Genomic DNA, 25,832 nt, shown 5'->3' on the forward strand with positions numbered 1-25,832 from the left:
CAATCGATAATGTGCTAAAGTGAACCAAGAGTAATTTAGTGCTACTTGTTTGTGTAGTTCATCCTGCTGTGTGCTTCGCTAAACACTGATGTTGATGTGAAAAGCCTCAAGGAGCTGTCTTGATCTGTTGATGCCATTTTTCATCGGCCTCTTAAGGTCATTTGCTTGTGAGAATGATTCAATTGTATGTGTGCCTCACAGCTGAATATATACATATATATATATATCATTATATCATGAAAACATCAGAAGTGACGGGAACATACTGTCGTTCTCAGCATCCCCCCCCCCCGTATTTACAGTATGTTGCGAAGGTTTTCATCCCATTTTGTTGGATTTGATGTTTTGTTCTGAGCTGGCGCGGCTGGAGGTGTATCAAGCATCCTGGGTTTCAAGGGAGACTCGGTGTTGTGATGTCACCAGTTACAAAGCTGAGATTTCAGTCGTGTCTGGGCGTCTGTTGATGAGTCGATGAAACTCGATGAATAACATCTAGTTATTGTAAGGTGCCGTATCGCTTGATTCACGGTGAATCTGAAAACGCGGTTTGAAATGGGAGGATTTTGGTAGTTACTCGCCAAGCAAAACTTTTCTAAAAACGGTAACGCCGTATTTTAGAACCTAATCTTGAGTTTTTTTGTTTTCATTTTTACCCTTTTCACCATAACCTCCCATTTTTCAGGAGTCTCCGCGTTTGTTTGTTCTTGCCAAACATGAGAGATGGATGAGAGATGCTACATCTGATGTCGTGCATGAAAATGTAACTAAACTCATTCGGAGGTTTTTAATCTGCGAGAGTATTTTCTTCAGTGAATCTGAGGTCTGTTTGTAGGCTGCTTCCCCGTGACTTTCACATGAACCCGGGTGAGTCTGCGTTCACTGCTAAGGTCAGGGTGTGGATGTTTCTTTCTGTGCACCTGTATGTGTTGGATATTAATAAAAACCAAACGTGTGGACTGCACGTGGCATGCTAATTATTGCACACCTTCACACTGGACTTTGAGCCACCGGCCTTTTCAATGGGGGGGAAAAATGGGAGAGAAATCTCAGCAGGACGGGATATTTGGTTATAGAAAGTTGTCGCTAAACCAGCTGACTGTCTTTATAATGAGAGGATCTGGGGGAGGGGGGCCTTGTGGCGTTTTAAGCTTAAGTCCAGAGTATATTTGTTCTTACTTGTGTCTTTGGTGATACCTGTAATTGCATTTATGTGGGACCATCGCATTGAAGAGGACCAGTAGCACGTGGAAAACTCAGTTTCTGACCATTAGTCAGAAATCTCAAAAATCCTGACATTAATCTCAGTATTCAGACAATAACGTCAGAAGTCCCGAGATTGGAATCAGAATTCTGATGATGAACTCGTAATTCTGAGACTAACCGGTGTTTTGAACCGATAACGTTGCTTAGCAACAACAGCTAGCAGCACAACAGCTAACAGGTGCTAACACCCAGAGGGGAGAGATGGAGAATTTCCCAAAATGTATTTCCCCAGTGGAGAAATAAGTCATAACCCGGCCTAAAGCCCACCTACATTAAACTAAGGATATTGTCATATTTCATATATTTTTCTGTATTTTTGTAGGTATGTCTATGCATGTATGTAGCTACATAAGAGCAATAAGGTACTTATATCAAAACTATAATAGATTAAAATATAGTTTATAATATAGGTAATATGCAATATATGAAAATATCGTTTATAATATAGGTCTATATTAGAAACACTTTTATCCAACATAAGGTACTTTGCAGATAGTATTATACTGTAAATAACATATACATTAGTTCTGTGTAAATTGTCAAAATGACCTCTTTCTGCATTACAGTACTGCTGCATTATGATACAGGTTTTTGCAGTCTGTACTTACTAATGGCCCTCTGTATTGGCTTGGCACTGTTGCTGCTGTTTGCATATAGCATATGCTGCGACTTTGTAGACCTCTATAAACCCAAGTTGACATAGCTATCCTTGCATGCCTTGCATTTATTGCCGCCACTTCATGTTGACCCCATAGACTGTTTCTTTTTTATATCATTGCATGTTTTTCTTCATTTTCTTGAGTCAATTCAAGTCACCTTACCGCTGCTGCAAAAGTGGAATTTCCCTAAGAAAACGATTTAAGTGCATTTTATCTCATCTGAATCTAAAGTGCAGTTGGTCTATTCCTTGGTGAAGTGCCATTACTCCACTATCGCATTTATTGTATGTGTTTTCATTCATTTTAGGTTTGTTTTCTACTCCCCTGGTTGCCACTTATGGGGTAGAGGTGGGATACTTTTGTAGGGCCTCGAGCAATACGGGTCTAGTTAGACAGGCATTGTAATTGTGTATTTGATGAGATGCATGTGGGTGGGGGTGGGGGGGGTAATCATCACCTCTTCTCAGGGCCCAAGAATCTCTTGAGATGCCCCTGTCTAGAGGCGCTGGTGCAAAAGAAAGCTTTGCCACATGTTTTGCTTTAAAACGAGAAATATGTGTGGATGCGAAGAAATCTTTCGTTTTGGTCCTCAGGCCTGGGGTTTTTCATTAGAGCGTGATACAGCCATGGAACCGGGGGTAAATGAAACACCTATGTAGAAGCAGACGGACTGAAAATGAAAGTAAGCTGTTAAGTAAATCCCAAGTCTACAGTTTCAGACAGTTACTTGAACCGCCAGTTTTCATTTGGATCCCGTCCCCCTCAGGGTTTCCTCGCAGAACAACTGATTTCGTTCTCCTCCTGTGGAGAGGAAAGCTAAACACATTATATTAATGCTCAGCTTTCTGCACTGGCTGCCGGTGCGTCATGGAATAGGCTTTCAGATGCTGCTGCTGGTTTAAGAGGCAAACGCATCTCTGACTTGCTTTTACTGTATGAACCGTCTCAACCTCTCTGGTCATCTTAGACCGATCTGCTAATTATTTTCAGTTAAAACCAAACACGATGCTACACATAGCTGGAAACAAACTTTCAGATGATCTAAGCCTCAATTCAACTTTGACCACTTTTAAAACTAGGCTGGAAAACCTTTATGGTCTCCATTGCCCCTGGCTAAACTTTCAGTCTACTCTGAATATTGCATTTTGACCCTTGTTCTTTTTATGCTATGTTATTCATTTACTTTTTTGTATCTGTTTTAATGTCTTTTTATCTTATTCTTCTTTATTTCTTATTTGACGCATGTTACGCCTTGTGTAAAGCACTTTGAATGGCGTATGAAATGTGCTGTGCAAATAAACTTTGCCTTGGCCAAGTTTCCCAAATCAAAAGGTGAAACAACATCTACTCAGTACTCAGTCTATCTGCTCAGTACTCGGTCTATCAACTCAGTACTCAGCAGGAGCGATTTTAGGATCAGAGCTTTAGGGGTGCTGAGCACCTAGAGTGCTGGCCGGCCAGGCAAGATAAATTTGGGGGGGTGGATCAAACCATTTTCGAAGCATGGGGGGTGCTGTATTTTTGTTGTTAAAATATTACGTTTAAACCATATACTGGATATGGTTTTGACATTTCTTCAGCTTATTAAACATGGACATACAGTAAAAAATAAAAAATCTCTTCAATTTTAGGGGTGCTGGGGTTCAATTTAGGGGTGCTGCAGCACCCCCAAAATGGGCTAGAAACGCCTATGGTACTCAGTCTATCTACTCAGTACTCGGTCTATCTGCTCAGTACTCAGTCTATCTGAGTACTGAGCAGATAGACTGAGTACTGAGCAGATAGACTGAGTACTGAGCAGATAGACCGAGTACTGAGCAGATAGACTGAGTACTGAGCAGTCTATCTACTCAGTACTCGGTCTATCCGCTCAGTACTCGGTCTATCTACTCAGTACTCGGTCTATCTGCTCAGTACTCGGTCTATCTGCTCAGTACTCGGTCTATCTACTCAGTACTCGGTCTGTCTGCTCAGTACTCGGTCTATCTGCTCAGTACTCGGTCTATCTACTCAGTACTCGGTCTATCTGCTCAGTACTCGGTCTATCTACTCAGTAGTCGGTCTATCTGCTCAGTACTCGGTCTATCTACTCAGTAGTCGGTCTATCTGCTCAGTACTCGGTCTGTCTGCTCAGTACTCGGTCTATCTACTCAGTACTCGGTATATCTGCTCAGTACTCGGTCTATCTACTCAGTACTCGGTCTATCTACTCAGTACTCGGTCTATCTGATCAGCATCTCCTCGGTGACGTACAGGTCGTGCGCGCGTTATCCGAGCAAAACAAACGGAATTTGTGATGCTGCACTTTCACTCCGCATCGCAGCCCGCATGCTTCCGATGGGAGTGACGCGCCGGCCGCAAACAAAACACAAACGAGAAGGCGGCCCACGTCTTTCTGCAGACAGATAGCCGCTCGCCTTCCGTCCCGCCTACAAAGGCGTGGTATTTTCATCGTTTTCCCCAAAAAAAAAAAAAAACTATTTCATTTGCGGGGCATAGCAAAAGCAGCGTCGATGGCCCAGCCGAAGGGTGAGTAGGACGGACTTGCGTGTTTAAAATGACAAATTGGTTTATTAGGGAACCGCACCGAGGACACGCGGTGTGCCCGGGCGTCGCGGCTTGGGTAGCGTGTAGGAGCGTCGGCGGAGAGCGGAACGGGGGAGTCACCCGCGCACAAATGGCTGCAGCCGGGTGCGTTAGAGGACAGTTAACCTGCGTTGGACCGACTGCGGTACGGGCGCGATTAAACGGGCGATCGCGGTCTTCTTGTGGGGGGGACGCGTCATACACAGCCAAGGGGACGCTACTGCTTTGCGTACATCATGCGAGCCACGCCAGCCCTTGGGTGATGTTATCGGCGTTGGCACGAGTTACGCGTTATTTCACTTGCCAAGGCTGCAGATCCATCCCCCCCCCCCTGCCCTGATCCGGCTCCTTCCCTTCACCGGCGCCTGGCGTGGCCGGTTCGATTTCAGATGACGCTCTTCAGCCGTGGGTCTCGGCGTTCCGATGGAGTGCGTGCGTGCGTGCGGTGGGCTAGGGGATAACAGGGCGCGGGGCATTTCAGGCGTCTTATTGCGAGACGTTGACCACGCCGTGATTTTGCCAATAAACGGTTCTCCAATACGGGGAGCCTCTACTGGGGGGGGGGGGGTTGCCAAGGTGTTAGTACCCCTACCGTCAAGCCGTCGTCTCCATTTCAACTTTATATATATATATATATATATATATATATATATATATATATATATTGAAGATAACTGTCAAGAGTCGGCTTAAGTGACATTGATCCGGCGTCGTATCCTGATTTTATACCAGCTTGGCAATTTAGGGAACGGGGCAAGCGAGCTGATCCGTGGTCAGCGTTGAAGTATAGTTTCGGGTATAACGAGAAACGAGGCGAACTTGTTGCGGATAAAGCGCGTCCATGCTACCCTCCGTGGTTTTAATTAGAAGCCGTTCCTCTCGCCTCCCACTCCCTATAGCCTAACATGCGACAGCTAAAATGGCGCTGGGAGCATCCGGGTCATGGCGAAAGGGACCCTGTAGCGGAAAAGGAGTGATTTTTTTTATCCCCTCCCGAAATTGAATATTCTGGGCTTTATTTCCTTCAGACTGCTTGGTGTTTATTGCACTGTCACGATCGAAAATCCGGGTTAAGAGCGATGACTCGCGTCGCGTTTAGACGAGTTACTGCCTTTGGCCCCCTGTCGCTGCTGTCACAGAGTTTAAACTGTGTGTAAGAAACTCGTTTTGAAAACGAAATCTACACACACGTGTTTCGTCCCCTGACTTGTTAAGGAGCTTCACGTTGAAGCTCTTGCCAAGGACGATCTATCACACCCTATACCCCCTAACTCAGGCTATTTATTAGGTTGTTCTGTCGATTTTTGCTGTAGAACCATGCCTCGGAATATATTGATTAATACAATATTGTAGCGAATTTGGGGGACAACGCAACCACAGGAACTGCCGCGGCCGGGACGCGAACCCGTATCGCCCGCACCGCAGGAGGCATCGCTAACCACTCGACTAAAGGGTCAGATCCGCGAGCCAGCGGCCAGCGTGTCTACCAATCCATGCACGTTACAATATGAATATGAGGGTATGATGATCTGCCAACTCATAGCCGTGACGTGAACCCAAAAACGTTGTTTAAAATATAATTCTGATACTTGCAGTTTTTCCCCCCACCACAAGTATCGTGCCACTAGGCAAACAAGCAGCAATGTTACATTGAATGAATGAATGAGTGAATGAGTGAATGATGATTTATTTCGCACGTGTAAATAAGCAGGCTATAACATACTGTAACGTGCATGGATAAGAAGACACGCTGGCCGCTGGTTGGCGGGTCTGACGCCTTAGTCCAGCGGTTAGCGATGCCTCCTGCGGTGCTGGCGACACGGGTTCGCGTCCCGGCCGCGGTAGTTTCTGTGGTCGCGTTGGCCCCCGAATTCGCTACAAGACAGATGAGCCACTGCCAATAATCTGAAGCAATAAACAAATCAACACCTAAAACTCAACGAACAGATCCCCCGTAAACTGTCTTAGCAATAAAGTGGATGCAGTTTGGTGAGAAGACAGTGTAGTTAATAACCCTTGCAAATTAGCCCTACAAATAACATCAATCAGATTTTTTTTTAAAAAGCAAACATATTTGTAAATGTTGGTGTATGGTAGTTTGTACACTGCCGTTCACTGTGCAGAAGGTGGGGTAAGATTTCTATGGTAGGGTTGCGTGTTAGCATTAGATGAAGTCTTGTGTTGTCCGAGTAAGGCCGCCTGGATATCTAATGGGTATTTTGAGACAAATCCATTGTTATTCAGGAGCGGAATAACACAGGTGAAGTGATGCAGCTGATTTGATGTCATAGTAAATAGTACACTGCTTTTGGCCTACCAGATCACTTGAGTGCAAATAATTCTTCTATCTATCTATCTATCTATCTATCTATCTATCTATCTATCTATCTATCTATCTATCTATCTATCTATCTATCTATCTATCTATCTATCTATCTATCTATCTATCTATCTATCTATCTATCTGTCTATCCATCCGTCTGTCTATCTATCTATCTATCTATCTATCTATCTATCTATCTATCTATCTATCTATCTATCTATCTATCTATCTATCTATCTATCTATCTATCTATCTATCTATCTATCTATCTATCTATCTATCTATCTGTCTGTCTGTCTGTCTGTCTGTCTGTCTGTCTGTCTGTGTATCTATCTGTCTGTCTGTCTGTCTGTTTATTTATTTGCAATTGTAAAGGCATTCTGGGAATTGGTGGCTCTTGTAGCTGCCCATCCTTACCGGAAACCCGACTGTTCTACGCGTGTACCAGGTTGTTATACAGGCGCAAGGTGAGCGTGGTTAGGGTTAGGCTGAGGTTGAGGTTAGAACAGATCGGGTTTCCAGTACGGATCGAGTAGACAGTACTTGATATTGTAATGACCACGGATGAATAGACTCGCTAGCAGGTTGGCTAACGGGTCGGACCCTTTGGTTGACTGGTTGTCGCCCGTGGTGGGAGCGGGAGACCCGGGAGACCCAGCTTCGTGTCCCAGCTGCGGCGGTTACCGCCTGCCCCCCCCCCCCCCCCCAAATTCACTACATTGGTGTCAGAAGTGGGATGGCGAGACCGTGGGCGCGTGCGCCCAGAGGCGTGAGGGAGCTGGTATGCTGAAGTGTGGGGATGCGCTTCCCGGGGAGGGGGGGGCAGTGTAGTATAACGACCACGGATGTATAGGCTCGCTAGCCGGTTGGCTAACAGGTCGGACCTTTTAGTCGACTGGTTAATGTAGTTGCCCGTGATGCGGGAGACCGGGGTCCACATCCCAGCTGCGGTGGTTCCCGGCTGCCCCCCGGATTCACTACAATATGTTGAACTCTATGGACTGCCCAAGTTATTTCTTGAAAATCAACCAGAAATAGGATTAAACACCCGGATGGATGGTGGTCAGTCCTGTGTGAAAATAATTCATTTTTCATATTAAACACTTTCAACATTTTTTTTAATCTACAGCCTGTAGTGGATTTACGGACGTGATTCGCCATAGCTTGTTGTATTAAGTTGATGAGCTCACTTTAAGGGCTGATAGTGTAGCCATGGTAACGGAGCGCCATGTTGTTGAGGTGGGGTTGTGAAATAAAAAATAAATGACACACGCGTTCGTGAGTCAAAAGAGAGAAGTCAAGTCAATTTTATTTGCATAGCCCAATATCACAAATTACAAATTTGCCTCAGGGGGGCTTCACAGCAACACAACATCCTGCCCTGTTTTCTCCCAACTTCCACACTGGTGGCCCCCGAAGTTTGTCTGCTGGACGCTTTCAGAGACAGCTGTTCATGAGCAGGACGTCTAACACAGGTTCTCTCAAGCTGCCGGAGCTTTGGGAGTCACCGGCCCCGGCTTGGTTCACCCAGACGGGAGCGCAGTTCGCGTCGCAGGAAATCACCACAGATGCCACAAAATACTATTATGTGGTGTCGGCCCTCGGGAGTTCAACGGCAACCAGAGTGGTGTGCCTCCTCAAAAATCCTCCGCAGCAGCATAAATATGAGACACTCGAGGCTGGATGGAGGCGGCGTGTTTTCGACACGGTCCTGAATGACTGTTTCCTGAATGACCCTATTCTCACTCTTGCACGAATGCCCCATGTCCCCTACCAAAAGCTGTATCGGTGGTAAAGATGAAGGGCAACTAGCTTGTTCGCTTAGATTTGGGGGGGGGGGGGGCATGACATGCTTTTGCGTTGGTACATGGACATCTTTCCAAGGGGTGCAAATAAAGGATTTCTAGGTGACCATGGTTACAACGGCTTGCAGAGGTGCAGACATACGCACCTCCAAAATCTCGACAACATGTTTACTGCAGGGCTTCATCTAAAGCTAGAGTCATGCTTAAACACCTGCATATTTGTGAGTGTGTGTCTTGCATGTACACTGGGGTACGGATAGGGTTTTGCCTACATACTTGTACCTTATGCGCATGGTCTCATTTACAAAACCAAATCGCAGAGGAAACCCAAAGAAATATGGAAAATGTTTTGATTACACTTGACTGCATCCATCTCTGGGCTGTTTATTTATCTGTTTATTTTTTAGGTGTCTGCTCATTTAAGCTGTTTTGCTAGATGTAAGCTAGTAAGACCTATAGCAAACCACAGACCAGCAACCCAGGCTGAGAACAGGAATGGGTAGAGATATGAAGCACAGATATTGGCGTCTGTAAAGCGCGACCAAGGCTGACAGGCTGCGTTTCTCTGTTGACTCATGAGCGCTTCTTTGGCTCTGCTTTCCAGCATTAATAGTGATGATTGTTAGTTCGCCAGTTTCACTAAGTCACATTTTGAGAGGGGCGACCTACACCTTGCATTTCAAGGCATCCCTCCACATGAGCCAGAAATCTAAAAACATCTGTCAATCTCTGTGTCCATTTCTACCTTAAAATTAAAAAAAAAAATTATGAAGGGCTAATTTGTAAGAATACACTTTGTCAAAAAGTAAGTATCTCATGCATCAAGGGAAGAAACCTAGGCATTATAGTTTTACAGGTATCGTGTGAACCCACTACTTGGGGTGAAGCTGGTGGTAGTTGTGTGACACTGACTTGTTGGACTTTTGGAAGCCAAGGTTTCTCACTGACATTGCCAATGTGTTGATGCTTATCTCTGCAGTGGAGCTGACACAGGGGTTTATATGGCAAAGCTGTGAGAGTGACTGACCAACTCAACACTTCTCCAATAGGTGATGTAAAGTCTGCAGCTTCTGTAGGCCTGAACAAAGGATTAGCTTGAAAATCAAACACTTCCAATCATTAACACATGCTCGGGGTCCAAATGCCATGAAGGACGAATGCTAAAAGAAAAAGTTTTTAGTTAAGTACACCTAGAATGGGGGCATCCGGGTAGCGTAGCGGTCCAGTCCGTTGCCTACCAACACGGGGATTGCTGGTTTGAATCCCCGTGTTTACCTCCGGCTTGGTCGGACGTCCCTAGAGACACAATTGGCCGTGTCTGTGGGTGGGAAGCGGGATGTGGGTATGTGTCCTGGTCGCTGCACTAGCGCCTCGACTGGTCGGTCGGGGCACCTGTTCAGAGGGGAGGGGGAAACTGGGGGGGAGTCGCGTGATCCTCCCACGCGCTACGTCCCCCAGGCGAAACTCCTCACTGTCAGGTGAAAAGAAGCGGCTGGCGACTCCACCAGTATCGGAGGAGGCATGTGGTAGTCTGCAGCCCTCCCCGGATCGGCAAGGGGGGCGAAGCAGCGACTGGAACGGCTTGGAAGGGTGGGGTAATTGGCTGCATACAACTGGGGAGAAAAAGGTGGAGGGGGGTGTACCTAGAAAAATCTATTTTTGATTATAACTTTATGCAGTCCAACCATCCATGTAATCGGCATTAATCCTCAAGTCCCACACGTAGACGTAATGCAGTGGTTTTGTGACATAAATGCTTGTTGTCAAGATGAAACTATGGTGTCATGGCTTCCTGACCTCATATCTTCGATGACATTGGTGTTTGTGTTCCTCTCGACGGAATGTGCTTGACTTGTGACCTTTTTTCCCCCTCCCACAGGGTGTCACGATTGGCCAGTGATGCCGCCCCCATCTGACATTGTGAAGGTGGCCATCGAATGGCCTGGCGCTAATGCTCAGCTTATTGAGATTGACCAGGTCTGCACCCGTTTTTGAAATAAACCAGTGAATATCTCCATTGTTCTTCTCTTTAGCGGGGGTAAAGCCCGGACACCGTGTTGAATAACTGAAGGAAACGCTGATTTATCATTTTAGCCGTAGCAAATATTTCTGAGATTTTTTTTCTTCCTCGTGGTCTAAAATATCTTTCCTGTATCCTGTTCACATATATAATGGGAAGTGAATGCTGGTCTGGATTCATTCACACAGGGACGTCATGTGGGCCATTACCTTCATGTGTGATTTATGCTATCCACAGCTAATGTCTTTACATTGTGTGTTCAACGCAGCAGATGATGGGATGGTGCAGATAGGGAACAAAATGGGTCAGTTATTTAATTTGCACACCAAGCCAAGTGGTAAAGCCTGACCTGGTATTGAGCTTTGAAACACAGTACAAATTTACCTTACGCAATTTCCCCAGGTTATTTTTTTACTGTAAAAGGGGCGTAAATCATCTCTGACCTGGAATCATCTGTTCTTTGAACATGTCGGTCCAAGAGGTACGCCAGGATTACAAGATGGTTTTTTTGGGGGGGGGGGGGGTTCAGAATAGTTATTGACATTAACCTAGCTGTCCTAGACAAATTTCTAAGTTCTCATTGCTCAGGGAAAGCAGCTTATAAAAACTCTGAATGCAGGCTTTTCACTTTAACATGACTTTTGCTCTTCACCCAACAAAATTTCAAAGAGTTTAGTCACTTAAAATGCTTTAAAAGTCTTTTAAATCACAGTATTTAACCAGTCTAAGCAGATATGGAATTACTAAAGCAATTGTATATAGCTACAAAGCCAAAACAAACATGAGATATTATGTAACAATAATAACATATTATCACGTATGTTATGATAATAACATATCATCACAGTTTTAGCTATCACAAATTCAGCTTTGAAGTTGATATGTTTTTGTTTGTTGGTGATGTCAACCTTTTATCAAATAACCATATCATTTTTTATCAAAGCACAATGTAAAACCTTTTTTAAAAAAAATTTTTTTAGAACCGTTAAGGGGCAGATTCTTGTCGTGGGTCTTTCTGAATCTTCTTGTTGGTTTCATCATGAGCTTCTACATAATTGGGATTTGCTTAAGGGTTTAAACCAGGAAATTGGTCCAGGAAATCAAGACAAACACTTGATGACGCCCACAAACTTCCAAAAAAAAAGAAAAAAAAAGGTCTTGAAAAGCTGCTTCAGTCATCAATGATTAAAAAAATATATATTGTAGTTGGCATAACACACTATAATAGTACACCTACTACCCATAACTGTCATTGCTAACCAAATCAAAAGTGGTAGCAGTAATCTATATTTTGTTCACCCTCTGTTTTTATCACATTGACTGTTTTTACTTCTTTTTTTTTTTGCAGAAAAAGCCTTTGTCAACGATAATACGGGAAGTATGTGATGGGTATGTATCTTTATGATTATATGATATGATAGAAAAATGTGGGAAAATCTTTTTTTTTATTATCATTTACTATATCTGCAGTTACATTTCCACAGTTAGAACGAGATTATCAGCTTTTATGATTCAAGTCATTATGAAATCTCAACGCGTTCATTCCAGTGAAAGAGTGTGGAGGTCCTTTAGTCAGTGGAAGTGCAGGACTGAGATTTGATGTGTTTGTAGTGGGAAGAGATAATGTAGGCGTTATGGCAGTGGTTATTAAACCAGTCTGTGGGGATCCCACAGATCTGCTAGTTTTCTAGTAGAACTGTGGGTCTGCCAGTTTGGTTGTATACTCCTGTTTCTACCTGAGTATAACTTCTAATAAAGAGGCAGGAGACGGAGGAGTATCTCATGTGGGTAGATGTATACTTGCCGGGTATAAATTACACTCACCTGTTGTGCCAGGTCTAAATGAAATACTCGACACAACAGCTGTCAAGCAAGTGACTTCATGGCAGAATAGAAAATCAGCTGTACTGTGGATCTCCATGGACCAATTTGAGAACCACTGAGGAGTTATAGCCGGTGCAGTGGTCCAGTGATTAGCACTGTTGCCTCACAGCAAGAAGGTCCTGGGTCCGAACCCCAGGCCGTCCTAGGTCCTTTCTGCGTGGAGTTTGCGTGTTCTCCCCGTGTCCGTGTGGGTTTCCTCCGGGTGCTCCGGTTTCCTCCCACCATCAAAAAGACATGCATGTTAGGGTTAATACTCCTTTCAGTGCCCCTGAGCAAGGCAATGGAAAGAATAACTGGAGTTGGTCCCCGGGCGCTGCACAGCGGCTGCCCACTGCGCCTAGCTACAGTGTGTATTGGGATGGGTTAAGTGCAGAGGATGAATTCCCCATGGGGATTAATCTTAATCTTAACCTTAGCAGTACTGCGTATCCCCGTGGACCGATTTGAGAATCACTGAGGAGTTGTGGCGTAGCAAAATCACACTGAGTTAGACTAAGGCAGTAATAGTGTGGTCAACCTGTTATAATGCAATTGCTTTATTTCTGCTTTAAAATAGCTCAGCAGTTATGTCCATTAAGCAAAAAGAAGCTGCTTTGGAGCTGCGTGCACAGTAGTTTACAAGCTTAGCCAGAATCTGGTTCCGGCAGAAAGCGCAGCGGCATTGTGCTCTTCTGTTTCCCTCTCCACCATTTTGTTCTCCGAGTTCTGTGTTCTGCAACGGCCTCACTCTCACAGACTTATGAAAGCATTCAGCTGGTGCACAGATCTGACTGGGACTTGGCTATCAATGTGTTTTCCAGCTTATATAACCATTTTGAACCATCCCCTCCTTCCCTCTGTCGTTCTCACAACATCTCCTCTTGCTTTTAAGCTGAATGCACTCCGTTTGTTGTGGTCTTTGTATTTGGATAGCAGTTCTTATGTCTCCCCAGTTACATTTTTCATGCACAATGAACACTGCAACTTACCTCTCACCCTTCCATCTCTCTTTGCACCGTTTCAACCCACTGCCTCGCTCTCCCACTTGTAGCCATGAGATTTTTTTTTTTTGTGTGTGTGTGCTTCAGTCTTGACGCCCACTTCATGTTTTCCCCCTCCACAACCGCTCCATCTGGTACTCTGGCAAATGGACCTGCAGGAGGCAGCAAGTCTCTAAGAACCTCTTGTAATTTATGTTGGGTGGGAAAAAAAAACCCTTACGTCTCATCGAACCTTTTACAGGTGTGTTGTGGTAGAGAAATGGAAAGGCTTTCACATTTGGCTTTGTTGGCATCGTCATCATTTCTCTGTCTTGTTCTCTCTCTCTCTCTCTCTCTCTCTCTCTCTCTCTCTCTCTCTCTCTCTCTCTCTCTCTCTCTCTCTCTCTCTCTCTCTCTCTCTCTCTCTCTCTCTCTCTCTCTCTAGCTGGTCTCTGTCAGGCTCAGAACAGTTTGCTTTGCGTTATGCGGATGGCCCTCAGCTCTATATCACCGAACAGGTGAGCCCTCTTTTCCTTGCAGTTGTTGAATAAAATTGCATTATGACTGAGTTGTGAAACCATAATTACATATTCCCTGTTGTGTCTTACAGAGCCGCGGTGAAATCAAGAATGGGACCATCTTACGATTAGCCATTTCTCCTGTGAGACACTTTTTTTTCTTTTTTTTTTCTTTTTCAGTTGTGACTTTCGCCAGGAAGTGGTGACGTGTGATTTGAGGCAAGATAGACGGCCTCACAAGTCTTTGCAAAACAATCTAATTCAATTCAATTCAATTCAATTCAATTTATTGTCATTAAAAACAATGTGCAGGCACATGTTAAAAATGAAATAAGGGCTGTGGCTTGGCCAAACAGTGCAAGACAGACACAGACAAACGCAGTATAAGATGCACACAGATGAAGACCAAAAGCTAAAAATAAGCTGAAAAAGAGCAAGAGTACAAAATATCTAAAAACATCCGCAGGCATTCGGTGGGTAGCCAGGTTCAGGTGGGCAACAGCTTGGGAGGAAAGAAGCTGTTTTTGAGCCTGGTAGTGCGGGCTCTGAGGCTCCTGTAGCGCCTCCCAGAGCGCAGGGGGGGCAATCCATGGTTGGGGTGGGTGGGATCTCTGCTGATGCTCAGACCCCTTCGAAGGCAGCGTTTGTGATAAATGTCTTTTATGGCTGGGAGCTGGGTACCGGCGATATGCTGGGCCGCCTCGACGATCCGCCGCAGAGCTTTCTGGTCTTTTTTTACCGCTGTGTACTGGTTTTTTGTTGCTCTTCGTCTGCTCTGAAGTATCATGACGCATAGGACTACAAAGTAACAGGCTTCATCAAAGGGCAAATGTTATTGATAGAGTTTGTAACTGTGCACTGACTTCAAAGGGTCTACAACCCACAAGAGTCACCGCGTTCCTAATGGCTTGTTCTGGCTGTTTCAAAGTAGTTCAAGAGAAAAGTTTTCAGGGAGAAAAATCCGCTCAAATTATTCATCTCAGGCTGTTGTTCAATTAATACTTCATACCCACCTGTTATCAGGGCTGCCACCCATGTGCTGCGTGCCGCCATGCATAATGTATAGGCGTCAGCTAGCGCACTGATTAATCCTCTTTCAAAGTGTGGGGGGGAAAAAAACCGGTAACACTTTAGTATGGGGAACATATTCTAAGTAACAAAAACTTAATTTAGAGTAATTTAACACTATGAACACTTGTAGTTTTGTGTTTTGTTATGTAAGAACAGACCATATTCATTAAGTGTTAGTAAGGGAGAATAACTCTTCTTGTGGTACTACCACCTTATAAAGTCCATACTAAGCAAAGCATGTTGAGATGGTACTACTAATAAGCAATAATTCTGAGGTTATAGAGGGAAAACTCATAGTTAATGGCTTACTGGTTGTATAATAAGGCCATGCCGAATAAGGCATTAATGAGTACTTAATAATGACCAATTAAGAGCCAATATGTTGCTAATTTGCATGCTAATAAGCACCTAATTAATGGTGACTATGTTCCCCATACTAAAGTGTTACCAAAAAACCTAAAACAGGAAAAAGTGTATTGCTGATATCCTAAGATGTGGGCGCTGTGTGGGAAGAAAAGAGCTTCAGTTTTTCACTTGCCCCTCTGATATGTGCCCGATAACGCCCTTAAAGTAAAGCACACACCTAGAACAAAGGCTTTGTTATAGTCTCTGTTCTGACTTTTGCATAATTATTTCAAACTTGTCTTGTGTTACATGAAGTCAAGGGAAAAAACTGTGTGGATATAGATGAACACTTGACAAATACAGACGTATCTGTTCCAAGCAGCCGTGCGTGAGCTTTAAGCAGGATTTTATCAGGAGTCGGGAACAATTTCTTGTCATTTCTTTCATGTACTTGCGCACACAAAAGAAACGAAATTCCGTTTATCCCAGCCCGCAGCAGCGCGACACAAATCACACATCCCAAATTTCCCAAAAACGACACCACCAAAAAACATACAGAAACAGAGAACAAAGCAAAAAAAAAAAAAAAAACACAAACAGTTAACAACAGTCCACTCAGTGCAACACAGTCCAAATATTCCACTGTCCAGAGAACGAACGCCAGCTAGGATGATTGTCAGAACTGCCGGTCTGCATGAGCTACCAGTTAGCTTAGCCTGCCCCGCTTCCATGTCCCGTCGGACCGCCCTCGGTCTGATGGTTATGATCAAATCCTAGAGCTTTCTCATGTATTGGTGTATCTTGCCATTATGTTTAACTAGTTGCTGAACTTAGGTGTACTGCAATATGAAGGTCACATTTATTTTGGCAAACAGGGCCGTGCTGCACGTCAACTACTGGAGAGGATCCAGTCTCACGGCATCGACGCGCGCCTGGAGGCTCTAAAGGAGCTCGCCAAGCTTTCTGCAGACCCCACCTTTGCCACCGAGTTCATCAATATGGAGGGCATTGGGACTCTGGCCCGTCTTGTAGAGAGTGGCACACAGTGAGTTATAATATTAGCATAATCCCTATAGTACATGCTTTCCACGTTTAACTTCTCAGACAAAGGATTTCAACTGCAGGACACTTGGCTCTAGGTTTTTTGGCCCTTCCTCAACCTACTCTACTCACCTTGGACTTCTTACTCGGCTAAGTAAATAACACTGTGCCCTTTAAAGCCCAAATTTATATATGTTTCTTCTGTAATGTCACCTAACATTTGTGATTGACGGTAGTTTCAAGCAGCTCCACATCCCCAAAAAAGGATAGGATAACCAACGGCTGGGGGGGGGGGGGCAATAAAGGGATTGTGGTGTCATAAAGGGACTGCTGATTGAAACTAGCCTCTTAGCTAACTCGGATACATTTACATTTGTTTCAAATGTTGATTCATGTACATTGTCTCTTCCCAAATAAATGTTTTTAAATTTAGATTTAGATAGTTGCCTAGGCAGCGGTGCGGTGGCACAGTGGTTAGCACAGTCACCTCACAGCAAGAATGTTCTGGGTTCGAGCCCCGGGGTAGTCCAATCTTGGAGGTCGTCCTCTGTGTGGAGTTTGCATGTTCTCCCCGTGTCTGCGTGATTTCCTCCAAGTGCTCCGGTTTCCTCTCACAGTCCAAAGACATATAGGTCAGGTGAATCAGCCGTAATAAATTGTCCCTAAGTATGAATGTGTTTGTCGGCCCTGTGATGGCCTGGCGGCCTGTCCAGGGTGTCTCCCCAACTGCCGCCCAATGACTGCTGGGATAGGCTCCAGCATCCCCATGACCCTGAGAGCAGGATAAGCGATTTGGATAATGGATGGATGGATAGTTGATTTCTGTCTGTGCAGATTTTAGGTTTTGTGGCCTGTTTGGCATTTTTGGGGCGTTATTGTTCCAGAAAACTGAATTAACATTAAAGTGACGGGGATGGCTACAGCACCAGCTATGTGCCATCAAAGCTGCTATAGATGGCAACATACTGAGAGACATTTTTTGTCGATCTTGAGCCCTTTACTCTTCGCTTAACAGTCCAGCTCCCCGACTGGAACAATAGCACCTGTTGGGAGACACATACAGAGGAATCAGTATCTCAGGAAACAGCTTGATTAACCTGTATGGAAATCAAACACCTGATACTTGTGTTTGCTTGGCTGCTTGTCCCCGGGTTTCCTGGCACAAGTTCCAAGCAGATCACATGGAGGGCAAACAGATTTGAACAGTTTGAGGCTTGAGGCATGGATTTTACTTTTACTCAGCCACTTGACTACGTGTATTTATCTGTGAAAAATTTGTATGTACGCTTAAAAATCTATTCAGAAGGAACCTGAATGATCTGCTTCCTTGAGAGACATTTCTATAAAGTGGCATCTTTCAAATTCTTTGCTGTTGGGGCATCCGCATAATTTATTTCTTTTAAAGTTTTGTTGTGCCTGTAAATATATTGCAAACTCATTTACTGTAGTTTTTCTGCAAACACCTCGTAAAGATAGAACTTGAGTTCAATACATTTTTTTTTGCCTTTATAAATGGAGCTTTTGTACACTGTAAAAAAACAATCTGCTGGTAACTTAAAAAAAAAGAAGTAAGGCAACTTATTACGAGCCCTTTTCTGGGTAATCTCAACTGGAGTATGCGAAACTCAAACTCAATGATCACTTCTCCATAACATGGGGGCTACCTAAGAGCCACAGTAAAGACAGACAAATCCGTTGAGTGTGTGTTCATCAGATTTGTCTGTCTTTACTGTGGCTCTTAGGTAGCCCCCATGTTGTGGAGAAGTGATCATTGCTCATTTGAGTTTTGCACACTCTAGTTGAGATTACTCAGAAAAGGGCTTTTAATAGGTTGCCTTACTTTTTTAAATCTGAACCAGCAGAACATTTTTTATAGTGTACGTGCACCTTGTAAAACACTGATAGACTCAAACAACCTATGCATAAACATAGCTATGAAATCATTCTGATTTAAAAAAAAAAACCCAACAACTCATTAAAAGGAAGTTCATAGGAAACTGGCAGTAAACTGTTAGTCATGTCAAAATGTTGAACCTGTCTTTAACATTGGACTCACACGAATTTAAGGGATGTGGCTTTGCAATCTAATTCTTTTCTGCAGTTTTTTATGCTGTGGCCAGTAGCTGCAGCCAACTTTTCTGATGAGTTCAGCAAATTACTACATTGTTGAAAATGTTTTTTTTTTGCTGCTTTGCAAGTCCCAGTTGAGTATCACAGTTTTTGGGGAGATGTAACTAACAGCAAAGTCAGCCAAGAAGTGACTTTTCTGGGCTAACTTTACTTTCAGCATACTGTAGTTAAAGCTAAGTTAATGTAAATACAGGTTCGGTCAAAGAATGTGCAGTCTGTCAACGCCAACTGGGAGCTTTCTTTTCTTTTTCTTCAGCTTTGGTGAGATGCTGGCCTTCACACTCACTGCGTTCCTAGAGCTGATGGATCACGGCATCGTGTCCTGGGACCTTCTCTCGCTCTCTTTTATCAAACAGGTACTCCTACCTCCAGCAAAAGGACAACTCAAATAACTGATTACTTTGTTGCATTTGTTGGGCATCATTTAGTACAAAGAAAAACTTAAATGATCACTTTGGTAATGAGAGAATTTCCACCACTGCAGAATCTTCTCACTGGCTTTCAAAGACTTCTCTCTTTTGCGAAAACAGGAAGCTCACAGTACAATCACCCATATCTGTTTATCACGTGTCCCTTCACAGTATGTTTTGAATAAGACAATTAACGATTCTGATGTTGCAAGGAAAAGTTATGTTGAGGCGCAAAATATAGTCATTTTCATTTGATAAAAAGCTTGATATGTTACTGTTTTTTCAGTGGAACAGCTTAAGGCATGTCTGACTTTACTGAGCGTCCAATTTTTGTAAAGTGCATATGTCATGGGTTTTTGTTTTTTGTTTTTTGGGGGTTTTTCCCCGCCTTTTCTCCCCAGTTGTATCTGGCCAATTACTCCACTCTTTCCGAGCTGTCCCGGTCGCTGCTCCACCCCCCCCTGCCGATCCGGGGAGGCCTGCAGACTACCACATGCCTCCTCCGATACATGTGTAGTCGCCAGCTGCTTCTTTTCACCTGACAGTGAGGAGTTTCACCAGGGGGATGTAGTGTGTGGGAGGATCATGCTATTGCCCCCAGTCCCCCCCCAAACAGGTGCCCCGACCGACCAGAGGAGGCGCTAGTGCAGCGACCAGGACACATACCCACATCCGGCTTCCCACCTGCAGAAACGGCCAATTGTGTCTGTAGCGATGCCCAACAGCCGGAGGTAACACAAGGATTTGATCCGGCAATCCTCATATTGGTAGGCAACAGAATAGACCTCTTTGCTACCCCTATTCCCCATATGTCATGGTTTTTGAATTCTTCACTAACTAGACTGTGTTGAAGCCCAGTGATTCAGCAAAATTCCAAGAAAATTCCAAGATTCAGCAAAAGTGGCAAGTTTCTCAATACTGAAGTGATTGGTGAAGTTTTGTCTGTATGATTCTAAATGTTGCCCTGACATCGATTTAGCAAGGAGTGGTTTCAATAAACAGGGTCCCTATCCTTTAAAACCATTCCCATGCACACTTTAATTAATCAACCTTTCACCTCCTCTGCAAGTCAGAACTGAGTGAGTTGTTGTTGCCTAGCAGCTCCTCACTCAGAGTTGTTACTTGGAGCCCCATGATGTTGTCGTCTGTTGCCCTTCATGCTTTTAGTCAGTGCTTGTGATAGTTATATCTGTTGGCAGCACCAGAGCTTTTTCTCTTGCCGGTGCTATGTTGGTGCTCAGTTATTCATTGAGGGTGCTCCGGGAGCTTACACTATGCACAGACGTACAAGCCAGGACATATGGAATATGGATGTCAGGTTCACGCAGTGGCTGCCTACCTAGAAAAACATCCCTGAATCTCAAATTTCACACAGTTATGACACAGACCTTGATTTGTACGAGAACATTTCTTCAGCCCCAGGGAACACACCAATCCTGCATGCAGAAAACAGCACCAGATGCAATTTTGTGCACATTTCAGCCCCAGCTATTGCGAGTTCACAATCACACAGTATCGTGGAAAGTTACTTATCAGCTAGACTTCAGAAATTACATAATTCTGTTGCATAAGTCTGATGTTGTATGAACAAAGAAAACATATTGCGATACGAGGCTGATTGAGCGAGAGAGGGAAAGAGAGAGAGCAATAAAGACGGTGGAGAAACAAACAGCAAGCTCGATAAACTCAAACATCGCTGTGCTACAAAGGAGAGGGCACGCCGCCCCCGCCCCCACCCCCAGGCATTGAATATAATGCTGTAACAATCAAACCGCTTATGACCACGTCGCTTTTTACATTTTGAGCTGGATGATTTTCAGACCAAAAATTATCCATCAATCCATCCATTATCCAAGCCGCTTATCCCAATCGGGGTTGCGGGATGCTGGAGCCTATCCCAGCAGTCATTGGGCGGCAGGCGGGGAGACACCCTGGACAGGCCGCCAGTCCATAACAGACCAAAAATTATAGGTTTACAATTTAATGATATTGGAGATAATCAAATTGTAATATAAAACAACCAAATACATTTCTTCGGGGGTGCTATGGTGGTGGTCTGGCCATCTTACGGCATGCTATAGAACCCCCAAGCCTCTCCCTTGCACCACCTGAGAGTAAATCAACTTCATTTGCCTGTTACAAGTACACGCAACATCTCTCCAGAGAATTTAGATGTCATCCACGCAGTGCAGAAGTTTTAGATATTTTAATCACCTCTCCACTTCCATCACTTTTAACATGAAAACGAAGCGCGCCAACTGAAACATTCCTTCATCAGTCGCCGTGCTGCTCAGCATTCTTTCCCCTTTGCGCTGCCCTCAGATTGCAGGCTACGTGAACCAGCCCATGGTGGACGTGTCCATCCTGCAGCGCTCCCTGGCCATCCTGGAGAGCATGGTCCTCAACAGCCACAGTCTCTACCACCGAGTCGCGCAGGAGATCACCGTGGGACAGCTCATCGGGCACCTGCAAGTGTGAGCACACACACACGCACCAGGGCTCCCCACAACCTAACCTGGGGTTGAGGAGAGCCGTAAATGTAGAAATGTGTAGTAACTTCATGTTGATACAAGAGAGGAAAGCTGTTCTACTCTGCCACTGACTAAACGGTGCATTTAAGATGGTTATACCGGCCCGTTCTGTTGATGACCAACAGGCATGAAGTAGGCAAAAAGCTTTCATCCAGCCGGTGTGTTAGTTTTTTTGAGACAGTGGCATAAGTATTTGTTCTAAATATCTGTGTAAGTCTGTGTGAAATAAGATACCTCAGATCCACAGATACTGCAGATCCCAAAATCTTGCAGAGTATTAGGATTTTGATTGTCTGGTACCTTAAGATTTCTTAAGATATTGGACAATCAAGAGCCTTCAATCTCAAGATTTCTTAAGATACTAGCAATGGTGTTGTTGAGTTTCAGTTGGACTACAGAGGTGAACACTGCAAAGTACTCGAGGCTCAGCGTTTTCGGTTTTTACCGATTTTCACCGAAAAATACCCAGATTTTTAAACTGATTTTCGCCCGGATTTTATGTTTCCACGGATCCAAGAGTTTTTCCTGTTCATGCGAGGTTATGTAACAGTGTCCTCTTGTGGCGAAATTCGGCATGCTGGATGGCTTTGAAAAATAAAATCCAAAAACGCTGCAGCCTTGAAAGTACTGTGTTGTGCGATGTCCTGGTTCTCCTTAAAAAGGTGTACCGGCCAACTTTAAAAAAAATCTCCAGACCTGTTTTTGATAAGGAGATAAAATTCTTACCAGGAGTGTCCTGTGCTTTGAGTTTTACCTTAGAGGTTTGTGGAGCTCGATGCTTCTAACTGGTTGTTGTATGACGTGATGTGCCTTCAGGTCTAATCAGGAGATCCAGACCTACGCCATTGCCCTCATAAATGCTCTTTTCCTAAAGGCGCCGGAAGACAGACGGCAGGTCAGTGGCAAGCACTTAATGGAATGATAACGAACATAACTGGAATACTGACACTACCCCATCCTCACATTACAGTCTAAAATTAGCCTCTCGTATATTAAAGATCATAACATATCTTAGTATACTTACATGGTATGTGGTATTTGGAGATGTGAGTAATGCCTGCACATGTACGCAGCAATATGCTGGCTCCTAGTGCTCATTTCACTGATAGATGTCTGTCTGCTAGCTGTCATGTTGTGGGTTCTGTCTGACAGTCATCACTTCAACAACTCAGATACTCAAATATGAATTTTTCCAACTTGATTTTTTTTTCCATTTTTTTGTGGCACAATGTTATTTCAAGCTGTATTGACAGGATACGTGCTTGTCAGAGAACGTAATCTTTCAGAGTTATTGAGGCGTCCGAGTAGCGTAGCGGCCTATTCCGTTGCCTACCGGCACGGGGATCGTCGGTTCGAATCCTGTGTCACCTCCGGCTTGGTCAGGCGTCCCTACAGACCCAATTGGCCGTGTCTGCGGGTGGGAAGCCGTATGTGGGTATGTGTCCTGGTCGCTGCACTAGCGCCCCCTCTGGTTGGTCGGGGTGCCTGTTCGGGAGGGGGGAGAGGGAACTCGGGGAAAATAGCGTGATCCTCCCACACGCTACATCCCCCTGGCGAAACTCCTCACTGTCAGGTGAAAAGAAGCGGCTGGCAACTCCACGTGTATCAGAGGAGGCATGTGGTGGTCTGCAGCCCTCCCCGGATCGGCAGAAGGGATGGAGCAGCGACCGGGACGGCTCGGAAGAGTTGGGTAATTGGCCAAGTACAACTGAGGAGAAAAGGGGGGGGTGGAAAAAAATGCAGCTCTCACCCCTTTTTCCCCAAAGAAAATAGTCTGTAGGGGTCAGCTGTGAATAACACAACAATGTTGTGCGAGGTGTGTGTCATAGTTGGGCATTGCCTCGAGGGCCTAGATGCCACCACGTTTTGTACTGAAATTAATTGGAGCCTCATACTTGGCGGGTTGCAACCGCTGCCAGTGTGTTTCGACCTCAGATACACTCTAAACAGGATGTTGAGTAACTCAAGATATAGCCTGGGACCCAGCTGAACAAGTTGAATACTTTTGATGGCGAAATGTTTGTTATTTGAGTTATACACATTCACAAGATTTCACAATTTGCCACATTTGAGCTTTGCGTAGAGAACAGGGTTTTCCGTCGAACCCGTTTAAAAGCATCCTGAGTACGAAAGCCTTTTGAAATAACATGGTCGTGCAACAGAAGGAAACAAAAGAATCAAGAGCGACTACTTCCTTTGAGTGTCTGTACGCTACTAATCATTGCCATGTCCTCCCATGTCTCACCGCGCCTTCCTTCTGTAGTGATCAGGACTACATAGGAGGTCACGTAGGTCACCAACACATTACTATGAGGTCACATTTTCATTCACCCGCTCCTAACCGTTTGCTTTTGTTCTTAAATATAAGGCTTTATTTAGCATAATTGAATATGTGATGTGCAGTAAGCGGTCTGAGCGCTGACATTTCACGATTTGCACTTTTCACCTCGGCTAAGAAAATAGATCCTTCTGCTTTTAACACATTTCTGGAAATGCCTTCTAGTGTGGAGGCCCAAATGACCAGCAAATGACGTCGAGCCAAATGTGACACTAAACAAATAACACGGAAAGTTGTTTCTGTCAAGTCTGCCGGCCAGCGAGTTGAAAGGGGTCTTACTTTAAACTCTAGATCGTTTCAGGTAGGAGTGAACTCCTACCTGAAACGACCATGGGCAGTCAAAATGACCGCCACAGTTTTTAATCTCTATAGTCTGTCACGATGAATACCCAGTTGAGATATTAATGCATCGCATATGTTAGTATGTCTGTTAAGAAACGACTGACACCAAAATTAACATTTTAACTGCTTTAATACTATTTTTCAAACAATTTAAAATCCCTGCTGTCCAGCACCTGTAAATACTGCAACGCCTCAGTGGTGCGTCTGAAACAGCATCTGTAACCAGACATGTTGGCCTCTTCTTCGTCTTCTTCTTCTTCTTCTTCTTCTTCTTCTTCTTGTTCCAGCTTGTTCCCTGTTTCCCAGGCGTCGCCACAGCAGATTTGGTAGTTTCCATCGGTACCCTGTGAGGGCACAGCACCGATGGCGGTTGTTGTTAACCCGGGCCTTGACCCAAATTGACAAGACCAGTGTGGTCTTGTCAATCCGCATAATGATTTGGCAAAATTTTATGTCAGATGCCCTCCCTGACACAACCTCTAACCCTGTGTGTGTTTTTTTTAATGTTTTTATTATGGATTAATAAAGTATATCAAAAAAAAATCCTCCTCTGTCCTTGATCGCCCTAACCTGCTGCACATCCTTCCCAGCTCGGTCCCTCTGTCTAGCCAGTTGGTACCAGTCCTTTTCTCCTTCCTTCGTGTCTAACCTCTCTTACAACTCACCATACGCCTTCTCCTTTGCGCTCGCCACCTCTCTCTTCACTTTACACCACGTCTCCTTGTACTCCTGTCTACTTTCTTCATCTGTCCTGCTATCCCACTTCTTCTTTGCCAACCTCTTCCTCTGTGTACTTCCATGTACTCCCTCATTCCACCACCAAGTCTCACTGTCTTCCTTCCTCTTTCCAGGTAACACACCAAGCACCTTCCTAGCTTCCTTCTACTTTCAATATTTATTTTCAGTTCTTTTTTTTTTACATTTCACATTCTATGGGCCTTGCTACGTTTGCTAGATCAGCAATATGTGTTTTCTGTTTTTTTTTCCAAGTAATATTTTCACGTTTTCAATTTTGCTATTCAAGTTCCACCATGTCTCTCTGAAGTTCAGATTGTTTAAAAATAGTATTATAGTTGTCGAAACGTTAATTTTGGTGTCAGTCGTTTCCTAACAGACATACTAACATATGCGATGCATTAATATCTCAATTGGGTATTTATCTTGACAGAATATAGAGTTTAAAAATGGGCCGCCATTTCGACTGCCCATGGTCATTTTAGGTAGGAGTGAAATCCCGGTCATCCTTAAGCGGCATTTCTTATAATAAACCAGCCTCTCAGTACAAAACAAAAAAACAAACGATCATATGCATCATATGTAGTGTATAATTGACAGCTCAGGGACCGCCATGTCCCTGAGCTGACTCCAGCGAGGCACCGGGCTCGACTATTTCATGATTCTTCACTCCTTTGCATGTTGTTCTCTTTTGATGTATGCCTGTATCTCATATTCCACCTGTGTGCACTCTTTGTTTCCATTACTGTTACGCCCACTCCCCGCCTCCCTACCCTCCCTGCGCCCCCTATAGGAGGAGTATACTAACCCACTGGACCAGCCCCTCACTGTGAGTACACATCCCATTTTGTCTCACGCCATGCTCCTCAACC

At 44.4% G+C, this 25,832-nt stretch overlaps 1 protein-coding gene across 1 annotated transcript in view; it reads left to right on the forward strand.

Annotated features, from left to right (window-relative positions):
• The first annotated feature begins 4,414 nt into the window (after window positions 1–4,414).
• Window positions 4,415–25,832, forward strand: part of elmo2 (engulfment and cell motility 2) — a 31,271-nt gene continuing 9,853 nt past the window's right edge. The window contains exons 1-10 of the mRNA XM_056273252.1: window positions 4,415–4,451; window positions 9,616–9,685; window positions 10,516–10,613; window positions 12,005–12,045; window positions 13,945–14,017; window positions 14,110–14,160; window positions 16,309–16,478; window positions 18,798–18,960; window positions 21,337–21,488; window positions 22,362–22,440. Coding sequence (XP_056129227.1) covers window positions 10,536–10,613; window positions 12,005–12,045; window positions 13,945–14,017; window positions 14,110–14,160; window positions 16,309–16,478; window positions 18,798–18,960; window positions 21,337–21,488; window positions 22,362–22,440 — 807 coding nt within the window. The 5' untranslated portion in view covers window positions 4,415–4,451; window positions 9,616–9,685; window positions 10,516–10,535. The remainder of the gene's footprint in view (window positions 4,452–9,615; window positions 9,686–10,515; window positions 10,614–12,004; window positions 12,046–13,944; window positions 14,018–14,109; window positions 14,161–16,308; window positions 16,479–18,797; window positions 18,961–21,336; window positions 21,489–22,361; window positions 22,441–25,832) is intronic.

This window comes from Lampris incognitus, chromosome 2 (assembly GCF_029633865.1).
Source record: "Lampris incognitus isolate fLamInc1 chromosome 2, fLamInc1.hap2, whole genome shotgun sequence".
Taxonomy (NCBI): Eukaryota; Metazoa; Chordata; class Actinopteri; order Lampriformes; family Lampridae; genus Lampris; species Lampris incognitus.